This window comes from Lagopus muta, chromosome 2 (assembly GCF_023343835.1).
Source record: "Lagopus muta isolate bLagMut1 chromosome 2, bLagMut1 primary, whole genome shotgun sequence".
In the NCBI taxonomy this organism is placed as follows: Eukaryota; Metazoa; Chordata; class Aves; order Galliformes; family Phasianidae; genus Lagopus; species Lagopus muta.
The window spans coordinates 97,915,922-97,939,246 of NC_064434.1; the positions used below are offsets into that span (position 1 = coordinate 97,915,922).

The 23,325-nt window shown below is 38.0% G+C and overlaps 1 protein-coding gene across 10 annotated transcripts in view; it reads right to left on the minus strand.

Moving 5' to 3' along the window:
• Nucleotides 1-23,325, minus strand: part of CDC42BPA (CDC42 binding protein kinase alpha) — a 156,313-nt gene that overhangs the window by 98,005 nt on the left and 34,983 nt on the right. For 9 of the 10 annotated variants that reach the window (XM_048936763.1, XM_048936758.1, XM_048936760.1 and 6 more), the window contains exons 2-5: nucleotides 13,911-14,002; nucleotides 7,922-8,005; nucleotides 3,987-4,082; nucleotides 3,157-3,305 (exon numbers count right to left, since the gene is read on the minus strand). In XM_048936763.1, the coding sequence (XP_048792720.1) occupies nucleotides 3,157-3,305; nucleotides 3,987-4,082; nucleotides 7,922-8,005; nucleotides 13,911-14,002 (421 nt within the window). Of the gene's footprint in view, nucleotides 1-3,156; nucleotides 3,306-3,986; nucleotides 4,083-7,921; nucleotides 8,006-13,910; nucleotides 14,003-16,365; nucleotides 16,409-23,325 lie in introns of those variants that run through there. The other variant, XM_048936762.1, reaches the window with a different exon arrangement.

Sequence of the window (23,325 nt, forward strand, 5' to 3'; positions counted from 1 at the left end):
AGCTTTTCACATGTAAAAGAGAACATCTGAAATGCATGTAACTTGAGAGTTTGCCTTGCAGTCATAGCTCTCCTCCCATAAACATAACCAACAAAAATAATTAACATAGGTGTTCCATAACCCTTCCAAAACATTTTCTTAGTAAGAAAGTAAGTGAGGTTTGTTTTTTTTCTAGTGGCACAAGCAGGCCTTCTAAAGGCTTTTTTGTTTTAATTTAACAGAATTTAGACAAGAAGCAGCACTTACCTCAACTTCCATCCATAGATAAAATACATATAAACCTATCTTGCCATTGGAATAATAAGCAGATTTATTTTTTTAATCTCTATTGTATGGAAAAAAATAAATTCAACATATTTGAGGTTAGATAATATGCACAACTATAGCTACCATGAGCTGAGAGAATTCAGCCTTCATCTGGGTATTTGGTAACACATGCAAATAAAAACTTTTAACATATACCACGAGGAATTAAACATTTCTAGGAACAACAAAATCTTGAAACTGAAGTTAGTACTGATGCCTGTAGAGGCTTTTTCAGTTGAAAAATCAAAAGAAGGTGCCAAAACCTGTAAAATTCAAAATAAATCATATTGATGCCAAAATAAAAGTAATTTTTGCCTTGCCTGATAGTATAATTTGCAGAAAACTAGCTCATGATAATATTTAACCTTGGCCTACAATGAAGCATGACTTCATTATTTCAAATTAGTCATTTAAAGTATCAGGGGTAGGTAGAAGCTTAAACGAAACTCCCAAGGAAATAAGAGTTACTTTCTTCCTCATCGCAAGCACCTGCATGTATACTTACATGAAGTTTCTTTTGAAAGCTAATCTTGGAGCTCAAGGTCATATGGTAATCACAAGAGCAAAAGCTCAGAGGTGCATTAAAGGAAATGCTGTATTGCCAACGTTCTGAGCCATCATTTAACTATCAAGTAAAATACTACAAGGATACTACTAGTTCACAGGAATTATTTGATCAGAAATGAATAACCAGAACAAAAACTGTGATAATTATTTCAAAACCTTACTGTTGAGACTACTGGACTATTAATTTTAAAGGCTAATAAAAGTGAAAAAAAGCTACCCTACAAATAAAACAATCTCCTATCTCACTGTATGGTTGGCTTTTTTCCCCCTAATAAGCTTGAGAGAAGCGTGCCTAAGGCACAATTTCTAGCTCACCACATAGAATTCAGTACAAAACTTTTTGGATATTGACAATTCATCTACATACAGCTATCACAGCTATCACATAACTTTTTTTTTTTTAATAGTATTTTCCCTTTCATTTCTCTTGCATCCTTTGCTGCATGCAACAGGCTCCCAGAAAGAATGAGGTAACAGAGCCAAACCTTCAGTACAATAGTGTAAGTAGCATTTACATGTGCGTTCTGTTCCTTTCGTTCGCTTTAATATTTTGCTAATCCTGCTAATACTAGAGGGGTCACTTTTCAGAGGCTGATCGTTTAATATACACTCAGGTTCCCACCACGTTTTTAATCTCTGCAAAACATTCCCCTAGAAACAGGCATCGTATTAACAGCAGTATTAACAATAAAATGTGCAGACTGCTTGTGCCAAGGGCCAAAATGCCAAATTTAGAATTTGGTTTGTAAGCATAGGAATCTCACTGGCAAAACAAACAGAATTCACTTAGGCTTTTTTGTTAAGCATTCAAAAGTAATAGATGCACAGGCATAAAAACTAGTATGTTGTTTTGGACTATAACTCTACTTCACGTTCTATCCAAACTTCACACCTACATGAGAGATTTTCTCCTCAGAAAAGTTACTACTGCAGGCTTATTGGTTAAAACAGTCTGTGTAGTACGTGGGGAATTCTCCACCTGGTAACAGAAGCATGTCAACAGTTCACTAACAAACGCATTTGAAACACTAGATCCAAATTAAAACTGAATACCAAAGACTTTCACATTACATCCTCAACACAGAAACAGTTTGTCAGAAATATACAGTTGAAATCTTCAAAACTCAAGAAACCCATTAAGGAAAATACTTGGCTTGGGCTTCTCCAAAAGGCATTATCACAAACAGCTCTTTGAGTACATAGCTCTTCATCAAAACTAGCAGACTTCAAAATACTCCAGAAAAGCCATTTGCAGCTTACCACCCATCTCATATTGAAGCACTTGTAGTTATAACTCCCTGATGAAAAACCACAACGTCAAAGAAAAGAAAGCAAACCAGAGCCAATTGTAATTTTGAACAAAGCAAACAACAAAAACATACAAAAAATCCATTCCTCTGAAGCCAATCAGAGAAATGTGAACAGTAACAGCCAGACTGCCCAGTACAGACAAAGGACAGTAACAGACCTATCAAGAAACCTGGTTCTGCCAGGTTAACGACCCAGGTTAAGCAGCTGAGTTTTCCCACTGATTTCCATCAGAGCAACAAAAGTAAATTTATTCAGAGTGTATTTAAAACTTCTGCCTCTTGTAAAGTAATCCTTTGCTCAGCTTAAAAGAACTGCCATGGAACTCAGTAGAGAATGATACAACAAAGTGAAGATGATGCTAGGTTTACAGAAAAAGCAAACACAGCCTACGGGTATGTGAGGGACAAGCAACTTAAAAATTTCCTTTGAACAAAAGGTATTATTCTTTAATATACACAGTGGTACTTAGCTGTACATTGGTAAGTGCTTCCTCCTATTTAGGGAAATGCTGTCATCATTTCATTTAAGACTTTTTTTTTTAAGTTCAAAAGAATATGCCAGGGAAGGGTGTGAGAAATCCAAAGCAGAATACAAAAATAGTGTATTTTTAACTTGTATAGGTTGAACAAATTAACCAAGAACCAGAACTTAATCCTTCAATAAACCTGCTCACAGATGGACACATTTCACAAATATGTTTCCAGTTTTGCTTCTATAACTGAAGGATCAATTTCAACACACGTGCAAGATCCGGTGCATTCCTTTGGATACTCACGAAATCGCCTTACTCATGTCTCTGATCAGATGGTACAAGACTATCAACAGATCTCAATATCCAGAGGATGAAGGCAGTCATGCTTACTGCTATGGTAAATACTTGTTAGTAGCTTAAACACTTTAATGGGAATTATTTTTACTCCAGAAAGTAATTCCCTCTAATTCCAACACGAATCTGGAACCAAAATTGCTTACCTGTGGACATAATGCAACTGATGCACAGAATCAATGGCTATCACCATTTCAGCCAAATAAAAACGAGCCATATCTTCAGGTAATCTGTCCTCAAACTTGCTGAGCAATGTAAGCAGGTCTCCTCCAACATAATAATCCATAACCAGGTACTTTGGTGTGGGAAAGATAAGAAAACAAAGGGAAGAAACAATTTACTGAGTGAACTTGAAACTAAAACCTTATTGATGTGTAAGAATTAACTTATTAATTACAAAAATCACCATGAGCTTTACAAATTCCAAGATGCTAGTATATTCCAAGAACTGTATTTGTTTTAGCCTCATTTAAATGTTTAACCTACTCGTGCATTTTTTCTTATTTATATGCATCCATATACAGTTAATCTCACAACAAAACATTATTAGCTTCAGCCCAGTGTTCCTCTGTCAAACACAGTAATGATACTTAAATACTCAAGTCTTAAATACTTCACAAAATATTACAGAATGAGAGTGCCATCCTTCCAAGAGAAAAAAATCCCACAGATTTAAGGATGTTACAGTAATTAATACAAGCTCAAATGGTCATTTAATCCATAGATTACAGAATAATTTAAGCTGGATGAGACCTGTTCTTATCACCTACCATATAAAAACAAGTCAAACAGAATGTTTGAGTCAGTAAACACTTTCATTTTTTTTAATCTAGTTAAGCCATCCAATTAAATCCTATCACAGTTGCTCATAAGTTTTATATGGTCCAGAACACACAATTAGTAAGCTATGTCTGTCTCTCAAATCACAACCAACAATCTGAATTCCTGTTAATACATACATAAAAACAAAACTCACTAAATAGTTTTCATCCTGGAACGCGTAATGCAACGTTGTGATCCACTGGTTATCTCCATTCACTAACACATCTCTCTCTTCTCGAAAACATGCTGTCTGAAGGGGAAAAAATAATTATTATAGGCATTTAAGTAAAATATCAAAGAAGCATTTTACAAGTTGGCTATTTTTTAACATCACACATGGGAAAAAAAGAATCTCATTCTTAAAACATCAGAAAAGCCCACTTTCTTCAAATGTGAAATTATATTACTTCTACGTAGCTAAGTGACGCAAGGGGAGAAAAGGCTGCTGCTCATCATTCAGTGTACAATTAAATAGATTGATAAAGATCAATAAAGGTGTTACAAATTGAATAGGACAGAAGAACTAGAACGTGGAGCCTTGTGTCTTCATCTCATCATGCCACCAGTCTCTCACTCTGATATAGTGGAAGGAATCAATGATGACAAAAGATGCCTTCACGCCAAATAGAACAGATGAAGAACATGAACAGCAAGAAATACTAAGGATCTCCTCAGAGGGGAACACAGTTTCATAAGAAACAGAGGAAGATGAAATGCAAAAACAAGCAATTCAACAAGGCTGCTTTAATTCAATGAAAGTCCTGCAACCTGCCCTAAGAAGTGAATAAAATACTTCAACAGGAAGAACTTTACAGAATGACAATTTCACTTCTATAAACAGAAGACATCCCAGACCTCTGACACGGTTATTGCTGGCTGTGAAATTGGAGAGTAAAGAACAAGGAGTGGAACAGCCTTTTAGGCCGAGGCATGCAGAATACTTTCAGAACAAATCAGATTCCTCCTCCAATCAAATAAGCTGTAACAGTTCCCATTTTGGTGAATACAGTGATATGAATAAGGAAAAGAAATATGCTATGTTTTAATCAGAGCACAATGCATGAGATAAAGCACTGAAATCTGATTAAATACTTTAAACAAGTATTGACAAAGGTTACTAATCAAAAAGCAGACTTGAAGACAGGAGGAGAAAGAGGATGATCTTCAGAAGGAAGAACAGCTGCTCATGCCTCCGTTACATTTTTTCCTTCCTTGTTTATAAACTCTCAGGATATTTCAGGAGATACCACAAACTCTTCACAAGGATGACATGCAGTTTGTCTGCTTGCTGTTACACAATTCAGAGGTTATATAATTCCAGTTGTTTTTGCCATGACTTAACAGGAGGCTGTGCATTCCTCATGCACCCTAGACACCTACATCTGGGCAACGTGCCTAGAGCTAACAGCAACAGCTATTATCACAGCAGATCAGTTGAGACAGTGCACAGCCGGGTAGTCTAAGTGGTTCCTGGACTTGGAGTTAATTCATGGCCAAAAAAAGACAGTAGAAGTGGTTCCTGTAATTACTCTAAGTGTTCAATTGTATAAATTCATGCTTTTTTTTGTGCCTTTACACTGCTTCCAAATGAGAGAAAGTTCTAGAGTAGCTGTAAGTGCTTCAGTAAAAGCAGTTTATATATCAATACAACTCTGGCTGCACAAGGACATACAGTTATTTAACGTAACCAATGACTGAACCTATTCCCTAAAGGTAAGTTTGCATTTGTGCCCTCCCCTCTCTAGCTCGCCAGAGAACCATGTGGCTGAGGGCTTCCATCACAACACCCAGAGCATAGGACAAAGCAATACCTTCTCATGGATGAAAGGAAGAGATCACAGCGAACTCTATTCTTTCTTCCATAGACTCAATATACATCTCTGGAGTCTGACTTCTTTTGGAATGTAATGACTCCAGTCTTACTGAAACCTCTGTAAATGGGGATAAGATTGAATGCTTTATCTCAACATTATAGAATCACAGAATGGCTGGGTTTGGAAGGGACCTCAAGGATCATGAAGCTCCAACCCCCCTGCGACACGCAGGGCCACCAACCTCCACATCTAATACTAGACCAGGCTGCCCAGGGCCCCATCAGTCTGGCCTTGAACACCTCCAGGGATGGACAGGGCATCCACAACCTCTCTGGGCAGCCTGTTTCAGCACCTCACCACTTTCACAGTAAAGAACTTCCCCCTGACATCCAACCTAAATCTTCCCTCCCTCAACTTAAAGCCATTTCCCCTTGTCCACTGGTGTGGCACAAATGCACTCATGCATCCTGAGAACACAACAGGAAGCCATTGCAGACATTCAGGTTATCCTTGTGTCGGTAATGTCCAGCTCTACCACATCTGAATTGTCACAGGCAAGCATTCGGAAAACTGCTCTTTATAATACAGAAGAGGACAGTGCCCTCATACCTCATTTAACTTCCTTGTAATGAAGCTTTTGCATACAATTACCCTCTCAGAGTTTGCAGTGAATACTTCAATCTGGCATTCGCAAACCTCCTAACACATACTCTGTGTTTTCACAAATGAGTCTCACTTCCCATGAAGACAATACAGGCATAATACAAACAACTTAACTCTATCATTTACACATACACCTATGTGCTCATATTCCTGAACTGTGTATTTTTCCCATGTATTTCTGTGTTAATGCAGCACATTGCTAATAGAGCCAAAATGAGTCATCACTGTTCCAGAAGTAATGACAGCAATTCATTCATCGACATTGAGTGACAGGTTATAGCTGCTGCACATCATGCCTTGTAACGCATTTTCCCTCCAGATGGTTCCCTTCCTCTGCATGCCCATGGATTACAAATACGTGGAAAAACAGAGCTGTAATTCTTTTTAGGCTAACAGTTCAGACTTTCAGAAATTAATCTAGACTCAAGGGAAAAGTATTTTTAATACCTTTCACAGAGCAAATCTTGCAAATCTATTTATAACTTTGATTTAATGGAAAGAATTGGCAATTAAACTAACTTGAAAAGTAGAATCTGAAAATAGAATGGAACTTTCTTTCTGGTCTTTTATTTTTCACTAAAATAAAACCTACAATAAAGGCACATATCTTAACGAGAAATACCTCTTTGTATTAATATTGTTCAGTATCTGAATAATTTAATTAAGATGAAACCCATTATTTATGTCTAACAATAGTCTGGTCTGCATACCATCCATACCTCTTCATATAATAACATTTTTCATTAAAAGATACAGGATCTGATGAGCAAACATAAGAAACTGGCTTTAACCCATCTGCATAATTTCCCTTATTATTTCAAGTGTGATGGTTTCCCACTGGTGTTGAGGCAACATTTTTGCTTTTACTGAATTTTATAAGTCTATTTTTTTTTTTAAGCAGTTTATTTTTACTATGCAAAGATGGAGATTTCAATGCAATTTAGAGTCAAATACATGTTCCATTTAGAAAATATACACCCATCTTCAGTTACAGACTGCATTTTTTTTTCTTTAAATTACCTTCCATAAAAATCCAGGGAAAGGTACTGAGGGTGGACTCAAAATAAAAGTCAAAAACCACGGCAAAGCAGTGCGAATGGAAGAGTATTTTAAGAACACAGAACTGATTTAAGCTGTAAAAGGAAATTTTCATCCCAAAATTTTGAAAATTGATGTTTTTATGATGTAATTTGTGTTTTTATGAACTTACGTTCTCAAGTTAATTTGAAACTTTTGTTTCTAATTTTTCAATCTAAAAATTGGACCTCACACATCAGGAGTTTGAGCTTCACCAATTCATTATATCACAAAGATATACCCACTAAAGACTACTGAAAATCATGCATTATAATGTTGCTCACATAGTAGGCAATTCTTGGGCAATTGCATAAAAGGGATACCATATTCAACCCCACCTAAATCAAGACACCGTGCCACCAACCTTTCTTATAAACTGCTTTAAGTTTATTTTAAAATTAATCTTCATACTGTCATTGAGTACTAAAGTACTTCCTTAATCTCTATAATCACGGTTTTCTATTGAAAAAGTAGTAATAATTCAGAACAGTAAGAGAGTACATGATTATTATAAAGAACATTTCTCTAATCTTACTTCAGCTCTCTTCAGCATCTCCCACTTATTAAGTATCTTCATGGCAAAAACCTTATCTGCATTCTTCAGTTTTACTACTGCAACCTGGAAAAGATAAATGAAGGATAAGCTAAAACATTAGAAGACACTGCTTTTCATTTCAGGAAATCTTGAGGATGTTGTGTAGTAGTTCTTTTTCTTCAGTGTTTCTTACACTTCATTATCCATGCACAATACCATACCATCACTATCCAGAAAGAGTAACATCACAGCAATACAGCATATTTATTGTGGAAAAGATTCAACTCTATTTCAAGCTTTCATTACGTATCACCCTTCCATCAAACATCATTCTTCCCAAGTGACTGTAGATGAACAATGCTATTTCTTGCTATCACACTTTTTGCTCCATCATCTGCACGAAGTTACCAAGGACTGTACACTTCACCTTCTTGGATTACTGCTGCCAGTATTACACAGCACTTTAAATTACAGACCTGCCTAGAAAAGACAACGATCTAGTAGTCAGTTCATAAAATCAAGAAACAATACATTTCAGGTTTTTTGGCAAAAATTATGACTGTAGTTCTGTTACAGTTTCTACTCTCATCTCAAAAAATGCACTAGACTTCCTCTGAAGACACGGTAAGGTATTCCTTCACATTTTTCCACCTGAAGTTCAATGAGCCTTTTTATGATGTCTCTTGTCAGTGGTACCAAAACACTGAAATTTACATCTTCCAGAAAAGCAAAATTTAAGAAATACAAGCCCTGCTCCTCTTCGCTGTCTGTTAAAGATTACATATCATAGGCACATGTCATAATATATTAACAAAATCAACTGACCTAGTCTTTTTCTAAGAAATTTATAGCATGGGTTGATGGTATTAAAAGCTAAGATAGATTTTTTTTAAAGGGTAGAAGAAATTTACATAAACATGTTTTCACTGTCAGGATTCTGTAGGCAGGAAAGCTGTGAGTCTTAATCCATCAATCTTTCACACACTCAGAGCTGCCAATCAAAGTGAGACTGACCCACTCCATTACCATCCCAATTATAGAAAAAGCTCCATTAGCAATACATTTTATCAGCCATTCCCCAACTACCCCATTCTGCCTACTCCCTTTCAAATAAACCCTAAGGCTTCAGGAAGTAACTTCATTTCTGTGCACACTTGGTTACAAACCAGCATGCTTTCACCTAGATCATCATCTTCACCCTGCAGGTCAGTGACAAAAAAAAACAAAAAAAACAAGATTGACTCCTACATTTCTTCTGCCTCTTTCATAATCAGCAAACTAAGTCTGTGCGAGAACAGTGCTAACAGAAAGAACATAAAAACATGCCACAAACATCTTTCCACCACCTTCAAATGTGTCATCAGCTGCTGCAGCTTCATACATAGGCCAAAAGTACACTTAGCAGAACTGCACTAATCAGATGTCTAACTTAAGTATACCTAGAGGTGTATCTTCTGCTTAGTACAGAGTCATTGACAAAGCAGCTGTCACTTTCCATATGGGCAGCAATGCATTATCAGTCCTGCTGCTGACCTGTTGCCTGGGGGGCTGGAAGCAAGAAAAAAAAAGCAAGAGAATAGAAAAAGGTACTAAATCTACCTACATGTTTAGCTTATGAGATGACACCTTTAGAGGCTACTGCAAGCATAAAAACTGAGGCTAATGTCCAGACCTGAAATCCCTCCATGGTACTTTCGAATATGAAATGCAAAAGTAGATTGTTAGACAATCTCATGTTATTTCATAAATCACATCTGTACTGAGCATCATGGTTTTTCACATGAGGAAAAGATGAATCCTCTGTAGTGATACATGAACTGCTACGAAAATTTGAAACTTCAGTCTCTTTTCACTTTACCAGCTAGGAATTTGTCAAGCCATCTCTGTATCAGCTTTAATGAGAAATGGCAGGAAGAGTAATGCTGCCACTAGCCAGCATTTAAATTCTATCTTACCTTGGATGACATGGATGCCCTCAACAATATGAAGCTAATACATAATTATGCCTTAAGCACCTTAAAGGATTCTGCCACTGTTGTGGAGAAAAATAAACATGTTGGTCCAAGAGTTGACAAGCTTGCTGCTGCTTGCAGGGAAAGTGTTTTTTACCTCCAGCACCACTGACATTGTAGGACAGTCAGGCAGAGGATTAGGCAGAACACAGGGATTTTTAATCCAACTTTGGGGTTCTTTCATTGCCTGCTCAGTGAAAGGTTTTTTGTGCATTTGCTATGGTTCTTCCCCCAAAAAACTATATTCCTTAGTCTCTGAATTACACAAGGTCATCTCATAACCATCTAAAATTGCAGTGCCCTGTACAGCACTCACTTGGAGACAACCAAAGGAGTCACTGTGCTGCCTCTGGTTAACAGCTAAAGGACAGGGTTTCACACAGTTGAGGATTTGGTATCCTAGAATGACCAGTATTGAGCAGTGACTAAAGAATAAAAACAAGTTCATGTTTCCCAGCTGTGTTTACAACCAGAGGCAGCCTTTTAGCTCATGAAGTCATTAATGTTATTCCATATCAACAGTCACTATGTACACACAAGACCAGATCAAAAACATCACGACTCCTTGGTAATCACAACACCTTTTTGCAGGTGTCTCAGAGCTTTACGGAAGTAAACTCTAAACTGCTTATCTCAGAATTTGACTGTGAAACAATGATCTGACACTTAACAAAGAACAGTCCAATGTAACAAAGAAGTCTGAAAGCTGATTACAGACACCACAGTGCTTACACATACACACACACTCTATGTGCTCTTTCTATAAATGCACAAAGACTGAGCACTGTTTTGATGTACTCTCTTCCCCAAAGAAGCTGTCAAGACAGAAGAATGAAGAGCCATTCCTAAGTAGTTGTCCTGAAGTGCCTTCCTACTGGAATTTACTAAGATTGGACACTCGATAAATATATATTTTTCCTTGTGGTGGAAGTTTTGTTTGCTTGCTTTTTTTTTTAAATTTACATTTTCCTGTGAGCAGCTCAACAAAAATTATTGGTATGTGCTGATGTAAACACTTTGGTTTAGCCATATTTTTTTTTTCCTCATTCCTCCAACAGCTTTCTGTACTTCCCACAAACAGCAGCACTGTCTGCTATTCTGCCAGTCACATATCTTCTGCCGCAAAAAGTAATGATCTTAAAAATAAAATAATAATTATGCATAATATCATGAAGCCAGGCCAGAAGCTACTACTGAAAAGGAAAAAAAAAAAAGGGAGGGGAGGGCCAGCATTGATTGATGAGGAGTAGGCAGCCCCTCAGGAATTGAGTTTGAAAGGAACATATAGGGAACTAACAGCCTCATCTCTCTTGAGAAATTAACATCATCTGAGCACAGCTCTCCTTCAGCTTTTCTTACAGATTCAGTCTTACGGTAAACCTCTGGATTGATGGCTGGGGAAGACTGTTACTGTTCATAACTGGATGCCAAAATTCAGGATGTTTCTATACTGCTAAGGGACACCAGTAAGAATTGCCTACTGGAATCAGCAATGCTCCCTACTTTCTCTAGCAGCCTCTTTCTGTTTCCAAGCACAAAGTCTCCTCTCTTAGGGTTGTCCATTAAAATTTGTGAAACAACATGCTGAAAGCAAGCTCAATGAAAACACCTGACGTCCACATCAGGAAGACATCTGTGTTTTCTAAAGACAACACTCTTTTACTCAAAATCTTAAAGAAGTAAATGTATACATGGAGAGGGAAAGTAGACATCGTTCATTTGACAAAAAGGAAGCATTCTCAGAACGACAGCGAGCAGGCTAAGGACTTAAGGGAAAAAGAAAACCAGGAATCTCTTACAGTTGTAAGACATCTTTAAACTACTTTTCTCCATCAAACTTGCATAAATAAAAAGGGAGACATTTATTGAGTATGCAAATTAAAGACATTGAGTGGGGTAAAAGCCTGATACTTGCTACCTGGATTAGCTTTGGTCTCCTTTACAGTTGGCTGGAAAGAAAGCATCTTTTTTCCAGATTTCTTAATCTGTCTCAGCAAACTATTATCATCTACTGCATCACAAAGGTATTTCACAGTTGAATATTAAGATAGTATTCAGTGGCTAAAAGAGTAGTAAAGTTTGTCTGCCCTTCTTTAAACATTGCTGTAATTTCACACATAGCTTGATTTCCTAGGCAGATGCCTAAGACAGACTTGAAATTTGTTTTTGAACTTAATATATACTTTATCAATACAAGCATTTATGAAGTCCTACTTTAAGAACATGTAAGAACAAGTTTTCATTGAGAGAATTCAAGTTTTCTCCTTACTGAAGATTTTCACAATTAAGCTGTCTTTCTCAGTTAGGGCATTACAAAGAAACACTGTTCCTAGAACTACCACATTATGCAGAGTCTCCAGAAAAAGATGGGGAAAGTTAAGCTCTCACTATTCATGGTATGATTCATTGCAAAGAAGCTTAAGAAAGCACTACAGAGTTGTTTTTTTTGGGTTGTTTTTTTTTTGTGGTTTAGCCGCTGTGCAGTTTGATGCTGATTCAGCAGACAAAAACAAGATACAAGGCAGGTTTTACACACGGTTCTTCTGACAAGAAAGTGCTTTCATCAGCAACTTTTCTTGCATCTTATATGATCTGTACAGGAACTAAGCTGCAACTGCTATGGCAGTAACGAGAAAAGTCATTGTTTCACGCAGAAACATTTGTCTCAAAATGGTGAATCCAGCATTTTCTCTGTGGTAAAACTTAGTATTGAAGACCAATTATCCATGAATGGATAATATTCATAGAATAGTCTTTAATCTTTTCTATAAAGAATCATTAGTCCAGACAGAGCAAAAACAACCAAAGGGTGATGAAGTAAAAGCTACCCTTTCATTGTCATTTTTACATGTGCCCAGTGATGACATTTACACTGAGGTATTATCAGAGCACGCAGTGATATACGCTACAGTAAAAAAAAAAATCTTTCTTAAAAACTAACTACAGAAATGTGATTTTTCCATAATCATAGATTAGCAAAGCCAGATTTTCACACTAAGCAAATAGATTAGCAAAGCTGTAAGCAACTGTTCCTCATCTGCCATGAAACCTTCAGAGATGCTCTCAAACCATTCAGAACATCACAGTTTGAAAAACGATTCCCAAAGTAGAAGAAAAAAAACTGTGATTTTAGCTCTTAGATTTTTTGAGGCAAATAAGTGTGTGTTCTGCACAGACTTCACATACTATTCCCATTTTAGCACATTTGACCACAAAAAAAAAAAAATCAGCCGCTGTTACATATAACGTTGTTCTTTTGACATAAATAGTGCCTTGCATGAAGAGGAAAGTACACGTACTTAGTACCAAGAAGCAGAGGCTGAAAAGTAAGATTTATTCATTCAGGCTTTCTCAGCCTGTATATTCTTATACTCCTAGTGTTCATAAAACCTAGTAATGAACAGCCTTGTTTGACAACTTTAAAATAAGAGATTGTTCAATCAGAAGCAGCAAAAGCCTTTTATACTTCAATAGTAAGAAGAAATGGAGGAAAACAAAGTTTAAATATCAAGTCAAGGAAATAAAGTGAGAAGAATAGAGAGATTTCTTTGTGTTCCTAACATGTCAGTTCATCTGTTCACTTAAGTTCTTGAAAACGATTTAGTCATTGGTATGATTAGAAAAGACTAGATCTTTACACTGCCAGTAACTCAGCAGCGTCCATCTGCTGACTAGAAAGAACTACAGTCAAGCTAATAGTTTACCATCAAATGCTTGAAATGCTGTCTCTCACCCCATGTATACACGTCTCCTCTCAAAATTTAAGAGACTTAAACTACAATGAGCCATCAGAGAATATACAAAACCAAATATACTTGCATCAATTGTTAGGTTGGCCTATATCATCCATTATGTCTGCATATCGTAAAATTTGTACTTATGGCCATGATACATGGGCTGCCAACTGTCTCTCTTCAGCACTGCAGCCCTGCAAAAGCATGTTCAAATCCTTCCTCCTGCTTATTTCACATACATACCTCACCAAAGGCTCCTCGACCAATCACCTTTAGGATTTCAAAATCTTCTTTATGTAGTCGCATCTGTTTCACTTTAGATGTAAATGGTTTGGCTGAAACAAAAGAAATATCAATCATTAAAAAAAACAACAAACAACGTAACAGTAGCATAAAATAGATGTAATTAGAGTCCTGAAAACAACAGACTTATATCTGTGTGCTATAATGCAATATTGCAAATTCAAAGCTGGAAATAGTAACTAATAAAAACTAAGCCGAAACTGCTGTGAGTGAAAGGGTGTTTTTGCCCTGTAGAAAACAGTCCACTGAACAACATAGTCTTCTACGTTCACAGTTGTCCACTGCACCTCTGTTTCATGTTATCTGTTACTGCATAAGCAAAGTTTAATGTATTGAGGTATTCACTTTTGACCTTTGGATGCTATTCATTTCTCTGCCAAACAGCTCTTGTATTTGATAGAAAATTAGAAGGCAGATGAAAGATGACCAGTTAGGGTAGTGCTGGTCCTGACTCCGTGACATGCAACAGTTTTGCAGACAACTTCAGGAACACATAATAGTTAATTCTTAGCTTCTGGAAGCAAGAACAGAAAGTGGAAAAACCACACAGGTATAAAGCTGACCTATAAAATGAGCAGAAGAACCCAAGACATAACAAGAAATGCCCACCCACCCAAATCTGGAAATAAGATTTTTCTGGATTCTCATATAGTTTGACCATACAAGCTATAACATAACTGGTATCACTGCACTACAGAAGTAATAGCGTTCTTTAGAATTTTCCAATCAGCCCCATTTTCCTTTCCTAACAACCCTGGCAGTGCAGCAAAAACTGAACAAGCTGACACAATCAAGAAATCTGAACTTAATTTTTTCTAAGATACATCAGATGCAAACAATCAACTCTCTAACAGCAAGTTCTGTTTGTTCTAGCTCTGGAAACATCAGCTCTGGCTTCAAGAAATAGACCAAAAGTTTTAGGTCCAAACAGTAATAACACAGCCACAAGACACTGAGATTTGCACGTAAAATAAACTAATGTTTTTACCTTAAACTTACAATTGCTTCACTCAGAATATTTATGACAATTAAAGCACAGGCATTCTTTCAAGGTGTAAATTTTACTAAGTACTTTTCTCAAGTCCACAGAGATCTCAAACTTAAAATCAGTTCTTCATAACTTAATAAAAAAGAATAAAGGTCTCAGAATAGGCAAAACGAGTGACAAGTACTCCTTCACTGGGAGAACACGAACAATTTAACACAAGTATTAGTACTACTGACAAACACTACTGAACAAATTAAAACCAGTCAGTAAAGTCTTTTAACTTGAAAAACAACTGATTAAAAACAAACCCGTCGTTCTTGACTTCAACATTTTTTGACCATTATAGGCCTGGCCAGAGTAACAGGCAAAATATCTTGTTAACAAGCAACAGCATAGCTGTTTAAACCACAAAACTCTTTCTCACTTTATATTGTAAGGAAAGGCCTGTCGTTCTTTAATTATTACATTTTGGAATCTTCCAGGGTTCCCATAGGGACAATGGAAAAATAAACATCATTAAAACTGATCCAGTAAAACACAACAGACTAAAATATGCTTGAATTTGGTTTAATGATTTGTAGTATCAGTGCTAGCAGAAAAGCAGAAGTAAACTCTTCTCTTCAATATTTTTAATCTTCTCTAGCAACAGACATGTCAATGTATAGCCAGCAGTTTTAGGAAGCAAGATACAGTCCAAGAAAAGCAAAAGAGACTTGCCCTAGGAATGTGCTCTAAATAGCTTGTTCTAAAAAAGGTCAGTGCTTCATCATCAACGTTGTTTGTCTGCTGTGCAAACATTTGATATTTTTGTGGCAACAGCAATCTTTAGTACAGAAAATCTGGCCTGGTCAAGGGTCTTGGAAGGCACATCTTCAGACAGCAATTTCATGCATCAAGCTCTGCAGACTATGAGGTTAACAGGCAGATTTTTTGCAACTAGTCTGGCAATGCTGTATGAGCTGTTATGAAGACAGAAAACCCCAACGTCAGGAAGCAGTTTTCAAAATGCAGTTTTTACACAGGGGTCCCTGCAATACAAAAAGTTCCTGAATTTAAATATTTGAGGATACAGCCCTCTCCTCTATTTACATGCTCATCTTCTCTAACAGAACCATAAGCAAATTAACAATTAGAAAATAACATCCCCTTTATCAGAGAATTGCAGTTTCCTTGATGAATACTAGAGCCTGTCTGCAGCTCTTCAATAGCAAAAGGTGCCATGGGAAGGGTGGGCATTTCCTTCAGTGCTTCATTCAACGAACAGAAAAGCAGAGCAATAGCTCTTCCCCTTTGTATAACCGATGAATATTAAGGTGTTATAATTACAAAATAAACAAGTGAGTTTCGCAAAGCAGATGATGACAACAGAAAGAATAGATAGAAAGCTTAACCCTATCCTGGGCTCACCCACAAACCACCAGCAGAGCAGATCTTCGGATGAGATCCTTCCCCCCTGATAGCCAGCTCTTAAATAGGTCTAGGAGAGGTGCAGCCAGGCTCCACCCCTTCCAGCAGCACAGCTGAATTGCCTTCACCTGTGCTCCTGTGGCTGGCTCATGGCTCGCCTCAGGTGATCAGTCAGAGGTTCAGGCTGTGACTCTGCAGTTCCCATACACCCCTCCCACATCCCTTTTTACAACTCCTAACAAAGCACCGAGGAGCAGCAGTTTGTAATGCCAAATTGAATTTTCTCTCTTCCAAAGCAGCAGAGAAATACAGGCAGCATGTCCCCTGGCTCGTACATTCATTCAGCTCAGAGATTCTCAACTTAGCAGGAGCCACAATCTCATTATATAAAAACTTATGGATTTGCCAGTATGTCATTTATGGCCACAAGCTGCTGAGTCATATATAGAGACAGTTATTCTAAAAAATATCCACATGCTGTTGTTATTGCCAAAGAGATGAAGGGATACATCTTTATCTCTAAGAACTGCCCTACAAAAACACTGGCCACCCAACCTGGCCAACACATTGGATCTTGATCTGCCTGGGAAAACTGAACCACCATCCTCTTGGCAAAGATTCCTTACACTTAATCAATTACATACAACAAGAAAAAGCCATCTGACAACTCAGCCTCAAGGGAAACCAACACACTAGAAGCTAGGCTAAGCTATTTTGTAATGAGGTGAACCTGTCATGACTATTTTAAGTAATTTAAGTCTCTATGGGTTGTTCCTCACCTTTTATGTTCAAGACATTCATTCCATTTCCATTTACAAAGCAGTCAAACTGGTCAAAAAAACAACAGTATGAGAAGAATTCTATAATTGTTTCAAATCCTTCCAGCAACTTCACCTGGAGTAAAAACGTTAACAGCATGCTAAGCCAACCACCAGGGCGCCCTCTGCCAAACCAGACATACTGAGGAGCACGCATTCTAGCTCATATGGGTTCTGAAGTAGAGACACCAAACTTGAAAAGCCTGGCAAGGTGCAAGTTGAAGCATTCTATAAGCAGTGCTAAGAAATATTTAATACCAAGAGATTTAATTTTTAAACTGTTGGAAATAAAAGTCCACCTCCTGAAGAGCTGATGGGGAGGACAGCAACACTGTCAACCCAATGCAGTTTAGTACTGTCATTATAAATGCACATGATAACAAACAACAATCAATAGTAATTTAAAAAGCAACACAAAAACACACACAGAAAATAGAGCAGTACTGGAATCTCATTTGCAAAGTTAGTCTTCCTGTCTTGTTCTCTTTCTCTCCAGCTCCCAATCTGCAGAGTTTGGGCAGAGCAAGCCCTGAAATTCTCATCTGTCAGGGCTGACCTCTGGCTGGTGTGGCAGAACTCCTTCTCTCTCTCATCTGCAACTGACCCTTTCCCTCCCCAGCAAAGCACTGCAAAGGATTGGAGCTGCTTTATGAAGGGTTGAAATTACACCCAGCGAGATGAGGATCAGGTTGACTGTCTAAAGACAGTGCCGAACATTTGCAGGCCTGGAGCTGCAACTAACTGAAAACACACAACTGATTCATAAATTTAATGAAACACAACAGGACAATGTCAGGGAATTCCAAATTCTCCTTGGTGCCTCATTGATGCCAAGGTTATTTTACTGGTAAGCAGGACAGATAACTAACTCAGCTTCAATGAAAGTGTGCATCTTATACTGGCAGATCTCAGTAAGGTATCTATGCCCTGCCTCTCCAAGGAATGATAAAACGTGCTTCCTCCTCAGTAATCCAGGTGTCACACAGCAAAAGCAGGCTTCTGGCCACTGCACTGCTCCATATAACAAACCTCAGTAAGCCAAAGATTTAGAAACTAAATGCTGTATCCATCAAAACTGTTGACAGAAATGTTGGAAGTTCCTTATGAAGGAAACACAGAACAACAACTACGAAAACAGCAGTCATGGAAAAGAAGCTGCTTGCCATCTCAAGAGAACCTCCTCCCCTTCACCAGTTAAAAAATCATTATAAAAATACACAGAGAGCATTCCCTTGCTAAGGAGAAAACCCACACAACCTGAGACACTGTCACTCAACACACTCCCAGAAGGCTCTTGGATTTCTCTTACCAGTTCTTGCAAACACAAAACCAACAAAACAAAACCCAAGAAGAAAGCAGAATACACTGATAGCCCTGCTTTTCAAGACATTTTGCAGCTTTGAATTTCTGCTAAATTCCTGAAAGTTTACAAGTGTTTGTATTTTACATATTTAATCTTGCAATTATTTTCAACTGGCTTTATCAGTTGTGATTACAAAATACATAAAATGCAGTTCTGAGTTAAGAAAACCACAACTGGATGCTTCAAAAAGCTCCAAAGAAGAGGCATAAGAATGCTCCGTCTGAAACCAACACAACTCCTCTAAAGAAATAACAGACATTCAGCAAGGCAGAGCTGCAACTTAACTGCGAAATGGAGCATCCCCCCCTCTCTACCCATGTAAAACTGGCAAGGCAGCACAAGAAAGCTTCCTGGCAGCTTCTTGTCTCTTTGGAACATATCAGGGACAAAACATGGCAGACCATGGCCAAACCACAGAACTTTATTTAAGACCATGTTAAAAAAAAAAAAAAAAAAAAAAAAAAAAAAAAAACAAGTCTCAAATACCCTTCCCTTCTCAAGTTTTCACAGCTAGGATTCAATTTTCAGTCCCTCAGAACATTTTCCTGATGAACAATTAAGTGCCAACATCTGTATGCACAAGTTAAGAATCTGTCATTTTCCAAGAATGAGAAGTATGTCCACAAATTCCTGTGCTACGGTACAGGCAGACACAATATTCTGGATCCTGAGGGAAAAGAAAAAAAAGTAATCTGTTCTCATCTAGGTCAACTGGAGACCATCCAGCCATCTTTGGCTGCAGCTACCACAAAAGATTCTTCAGCAGGAATTTTAAAATCAGAGACAGAAATAAAATCTCTTTCCCAAACATACAAGAATAGTCCATTCCACCCCCAAAGTCTCAAACGAAAAATAATCCATGCACTCAAAATATTAGCTGCAGGTCTGGGTAACCCTTCCACACTACACTGAGATACAGCCATTACTTTTTTGTGTTACTACTGTGTGACAAAAAGTCACACAAGTTTGAGTATTTTATGTTTAAATATTATTATATCAACAGCAAAATGAAATACTGAGCTTCAATTCATCCTGCTGTGCACTGAATTCTGATGCAGTTCTTGCACCACTGTCAATGCAGTCTTTACCATAGGACTCCTCTTCCACCTAGCAGACAGTATAGAGGTGCTCTGGAAGTAAAATAAGAGAGGTGAAAAAAAATATGTCATAGAATTACAGAATGGCCTGGGTTGAAAAGGATCACAATGATCACCTAGTTTCAACCCCCTTGCTATGTGCAGGCTCACCAACCACCAGACCAGGCTGCCCAGAGCCACATCCAGCCTGGCCTTGAATGCCTTCAGGGATGGGGCATCCACAGCCTGCTTGGGCAACCTGGTCCAGTGTGTCACCATCCTCTGTGGGAAAAAAATTCCTCTGAAATACATGTGGTATTTAGAAAACCTGAAAGGCTAATAAAGGAAGAAGGTGGTCATGTGCCCGTAAAGCTGAATGCTGCTTAGGCACTATCCCTCATACTGTCTGATAAGACAAGATGAAACTCACATTCCTCAGCAGTTGACATAACTGAATTTCCTGTTATTTGACTGCCTAGAATCACTGCATGCTTACACTCAAATCAATTGGACCCATGTTTAGAATTACTAAACGTTCTGAAGAATCAAACTAGAAGTATTCCTTTTTAATGTCTGTTTAGAATTTATAAACTCTTAAGTCCTTAATTTTATCACATAAAAAGATGATATCACCATTTAATGACTAATCTCTTGAAAAATACTACCTTACTCTTCATGAAGATTATGAGTTGGCGACTAACTGAGTAATGTGAGACTATTATTCAAGAGACAAATTGTGCAACCACACAGCAAGTTCCTAAGAGTGGGAAAAAAAAAAAAAAAGAGAGGGAGGGGAACAAGCACCTGTCAAACAACAGATCTCCCTTCTGAAGAATAGTATTTTCTAACCACAAAGGATGCTTGTAAAGCCCCCTCGAGGGTGCTGCAGAGGCATCATTAATTCTGTAATTTCCTTTGTTCTGCATGCATGATTTTGCATTCTTAATTAAACAGTCATTCAAAATATAGATAATTTGCTCGTCTGAATAAAAATTAAAAGTAACCTCTAGAAATTCTGCTGCATACCATAATAACATAGGAGTGTCTTACCAACCAAAGGCGGTGACTTGGGCCCACCGAAGGCAGGCACCTACCTACTGCTCAGCAACTGAAGGGCCTGTGCTGCAGGCTGCTATTCTCTCTCCATAAGCCACCTGCTTATTTAGTACTTCACAGCACTTTAAGAGTCCTCCATTTGATTTCTGAAGATAAAGGAAGAAGAACACTAAGGATTTCAGTCCAACACCTGCTACTGCAGAATGAACTACTTTCCCTTCCTCACACAAGTAGATGATCAGTTTCACCTCTTCCCTCTTGCAACTCTTCATCCCATCGCTTTCCATCTCAGCTATTCAGTCCCATCTCCACCCCAAGAACCAGCACTCAGCATCACTCTGCTTTATCCCCATGTCATTTTACCATGCAGCCACCTCCTGTTTCTCCACACCAAACTTAACTCACTTTTAAGTCAGTCTGCTCGTGGCTGTCCTTCTTCACCAGCACACCCCCACTCCCTCATCCTGCAAGTCACAGAAGCAGCCAGCTGAGCCCAGCTCTCTCCGCAGCCCTAATTGCTAGTTTTGTGGTTTCCTCCCTTTCCTTCCTAGCTCTTTTCTGCCCAGCAGAAGTCTCTCTACCGAAGTCCCAGTGCTGGCAATGAAGACCTGCCACCACCCTTCCTCCAGTTTCCCAGTACATTTCCTTTCTCCCCTTACCACAACTAGTTTTGAAGGCTTTGCTCCCACTTATTTTCCATTAAGTTGCAGCAAGCTAAGTACTTGAACTGTACAACAGTCCTTCCATTTCATTTACAATTTTAAAGTCTGTTTTTATGTAAAGAAAATATACTCCGGTCACATTTAATGTTTTGCTGATACTAACTTACACGAGCAACTCACTTCATTTTCAATTCCAAGGAAAAGTAGTACAAACTCATTTAATCTCTTTGAATTAAAGGATATGCCGTAAGACTTGTGAATAATGGGCGTGATCAGATTCTTCACAAACTCCCCTCCGCTAAAATGACTTGTTCGTGTAGCTATATATTTTTAGCACCTACATACCCTTAAAACTTGTAAAAATGCACACCTGCCAAATCTGAGCACATGAATCATTTGAGTCTTGTTTCTGTTCTCCCTCGCGGTGCTTTTACCCTGAAGTAATCACTAGGCTTTATTTCAGACCCATCCCAACAAGCTGCAAGGGCCTCGGAGCAGAAGGCTGATAATAGGGTCAAGCTGTAATAGCAGACACACTGTTCTACAGCATGTCAGAGACAAGCACCCACCAAACAAACTGACGTATCATGTAACAGAATACCTTCTTTCCTCTTTACAAGCATAGCATAAGCCTGCTCAAAACCACATGAGTACACCCCAGACAGTGTATTTCACTGATGCTGGTATTCATGTTTGCATTACAACAGTTCTCCAAAGTTCCAGTCACAAGAACTCCTGAAGACAAGTATCATACGAGCACAGTTACAATTCTCATTCTGCCCCACGGACAACAGGTTTAAAATGAAAGCTGCTGCCTGAAGTCATGCAGTGATCCAGGCCTCAGAGCTAACTGAAGTTCAAACATGAAAAGCAAGTTCAAAATACATCTAAGTAATTCTTTTCCTTTAGTTATCGCTCTGTCATCAGATAAATTGACTTTTGAATGCTGCCTGCATTTATTTTACACTGACTGGTATGTCTGATAGGCTGCTCTGAAATCAGCAAAAATGAAATAGTACAATGAAATTGTACAGCACTTCATTAATATAGCACGTTAAATGTTGACTCTGAGCATCAAGTCTCTAAGTGCAATAACAAAAAAATACACTGCTGCAGTTTCTTTGACTGCTTTCTACAATTTCAAGTTCCTGTTACAAAATGCAGCGCCATTCCTAACGCCACAGAAGTCTTCCTACCTCCATAGCTTAGCCTATATGCCACTCCCCATACCATTTCAGTGCCATCACTCCATATTAATTCCACTGTAGCATAACAGCACACTTCTTGCTTGTTCTCTGTATGTAAGCTGAGCAATGCAACTGGTTCTTATGCACTGGCACAACCATAAAAGCACGAGTTGTTCCATTTGTTTCACAAAATACGATTTTACATCATGATTCAACTATGACTTTAGTAACAATCCTTTAATAACATATCAGCACTCCTTGATCTTCAGAGAACTTAGCTTTAATGTAATCCTTTCTAATTAAAATTTTAAAAATCATTTAAAGTTCAGTACCATTCGAATGAGAACTGCCTACAATAAACCTGACTTGAGCATGATGAAATCTTGGCTCTTCCCAAATGGGCCAAGTACACAACTGTGCACCAGATCCAGCACTATATTTCTCAGCTACAATCAGCTTTGCTTTCCTCCTGATTAAGAAATCACTGTCAAATAATGCTGATTAATCATCTTATTGCAATTTTACCTCATGGCAACTTTAATTATTGAACCTTCAGTGCATTTGAATCACTGAAATCTACTGCTACTTCCAAAAATATCACTACTAGCCATTAATAAAAACTTCTAACAGAATCTTGATTTTGACAGTAGCACAACCATTTTCCTGAACAACAAAAAGGTTTTCAAAGCACCTTTAAGGGGTGCTTCAAATTAACCCTTTAGAGTTCCTAACGCAGCAGATGAAGGGGTTCTCACAGGGCATTGCCCTGCATGCTGTTGTATGAAACATGCTCTGATT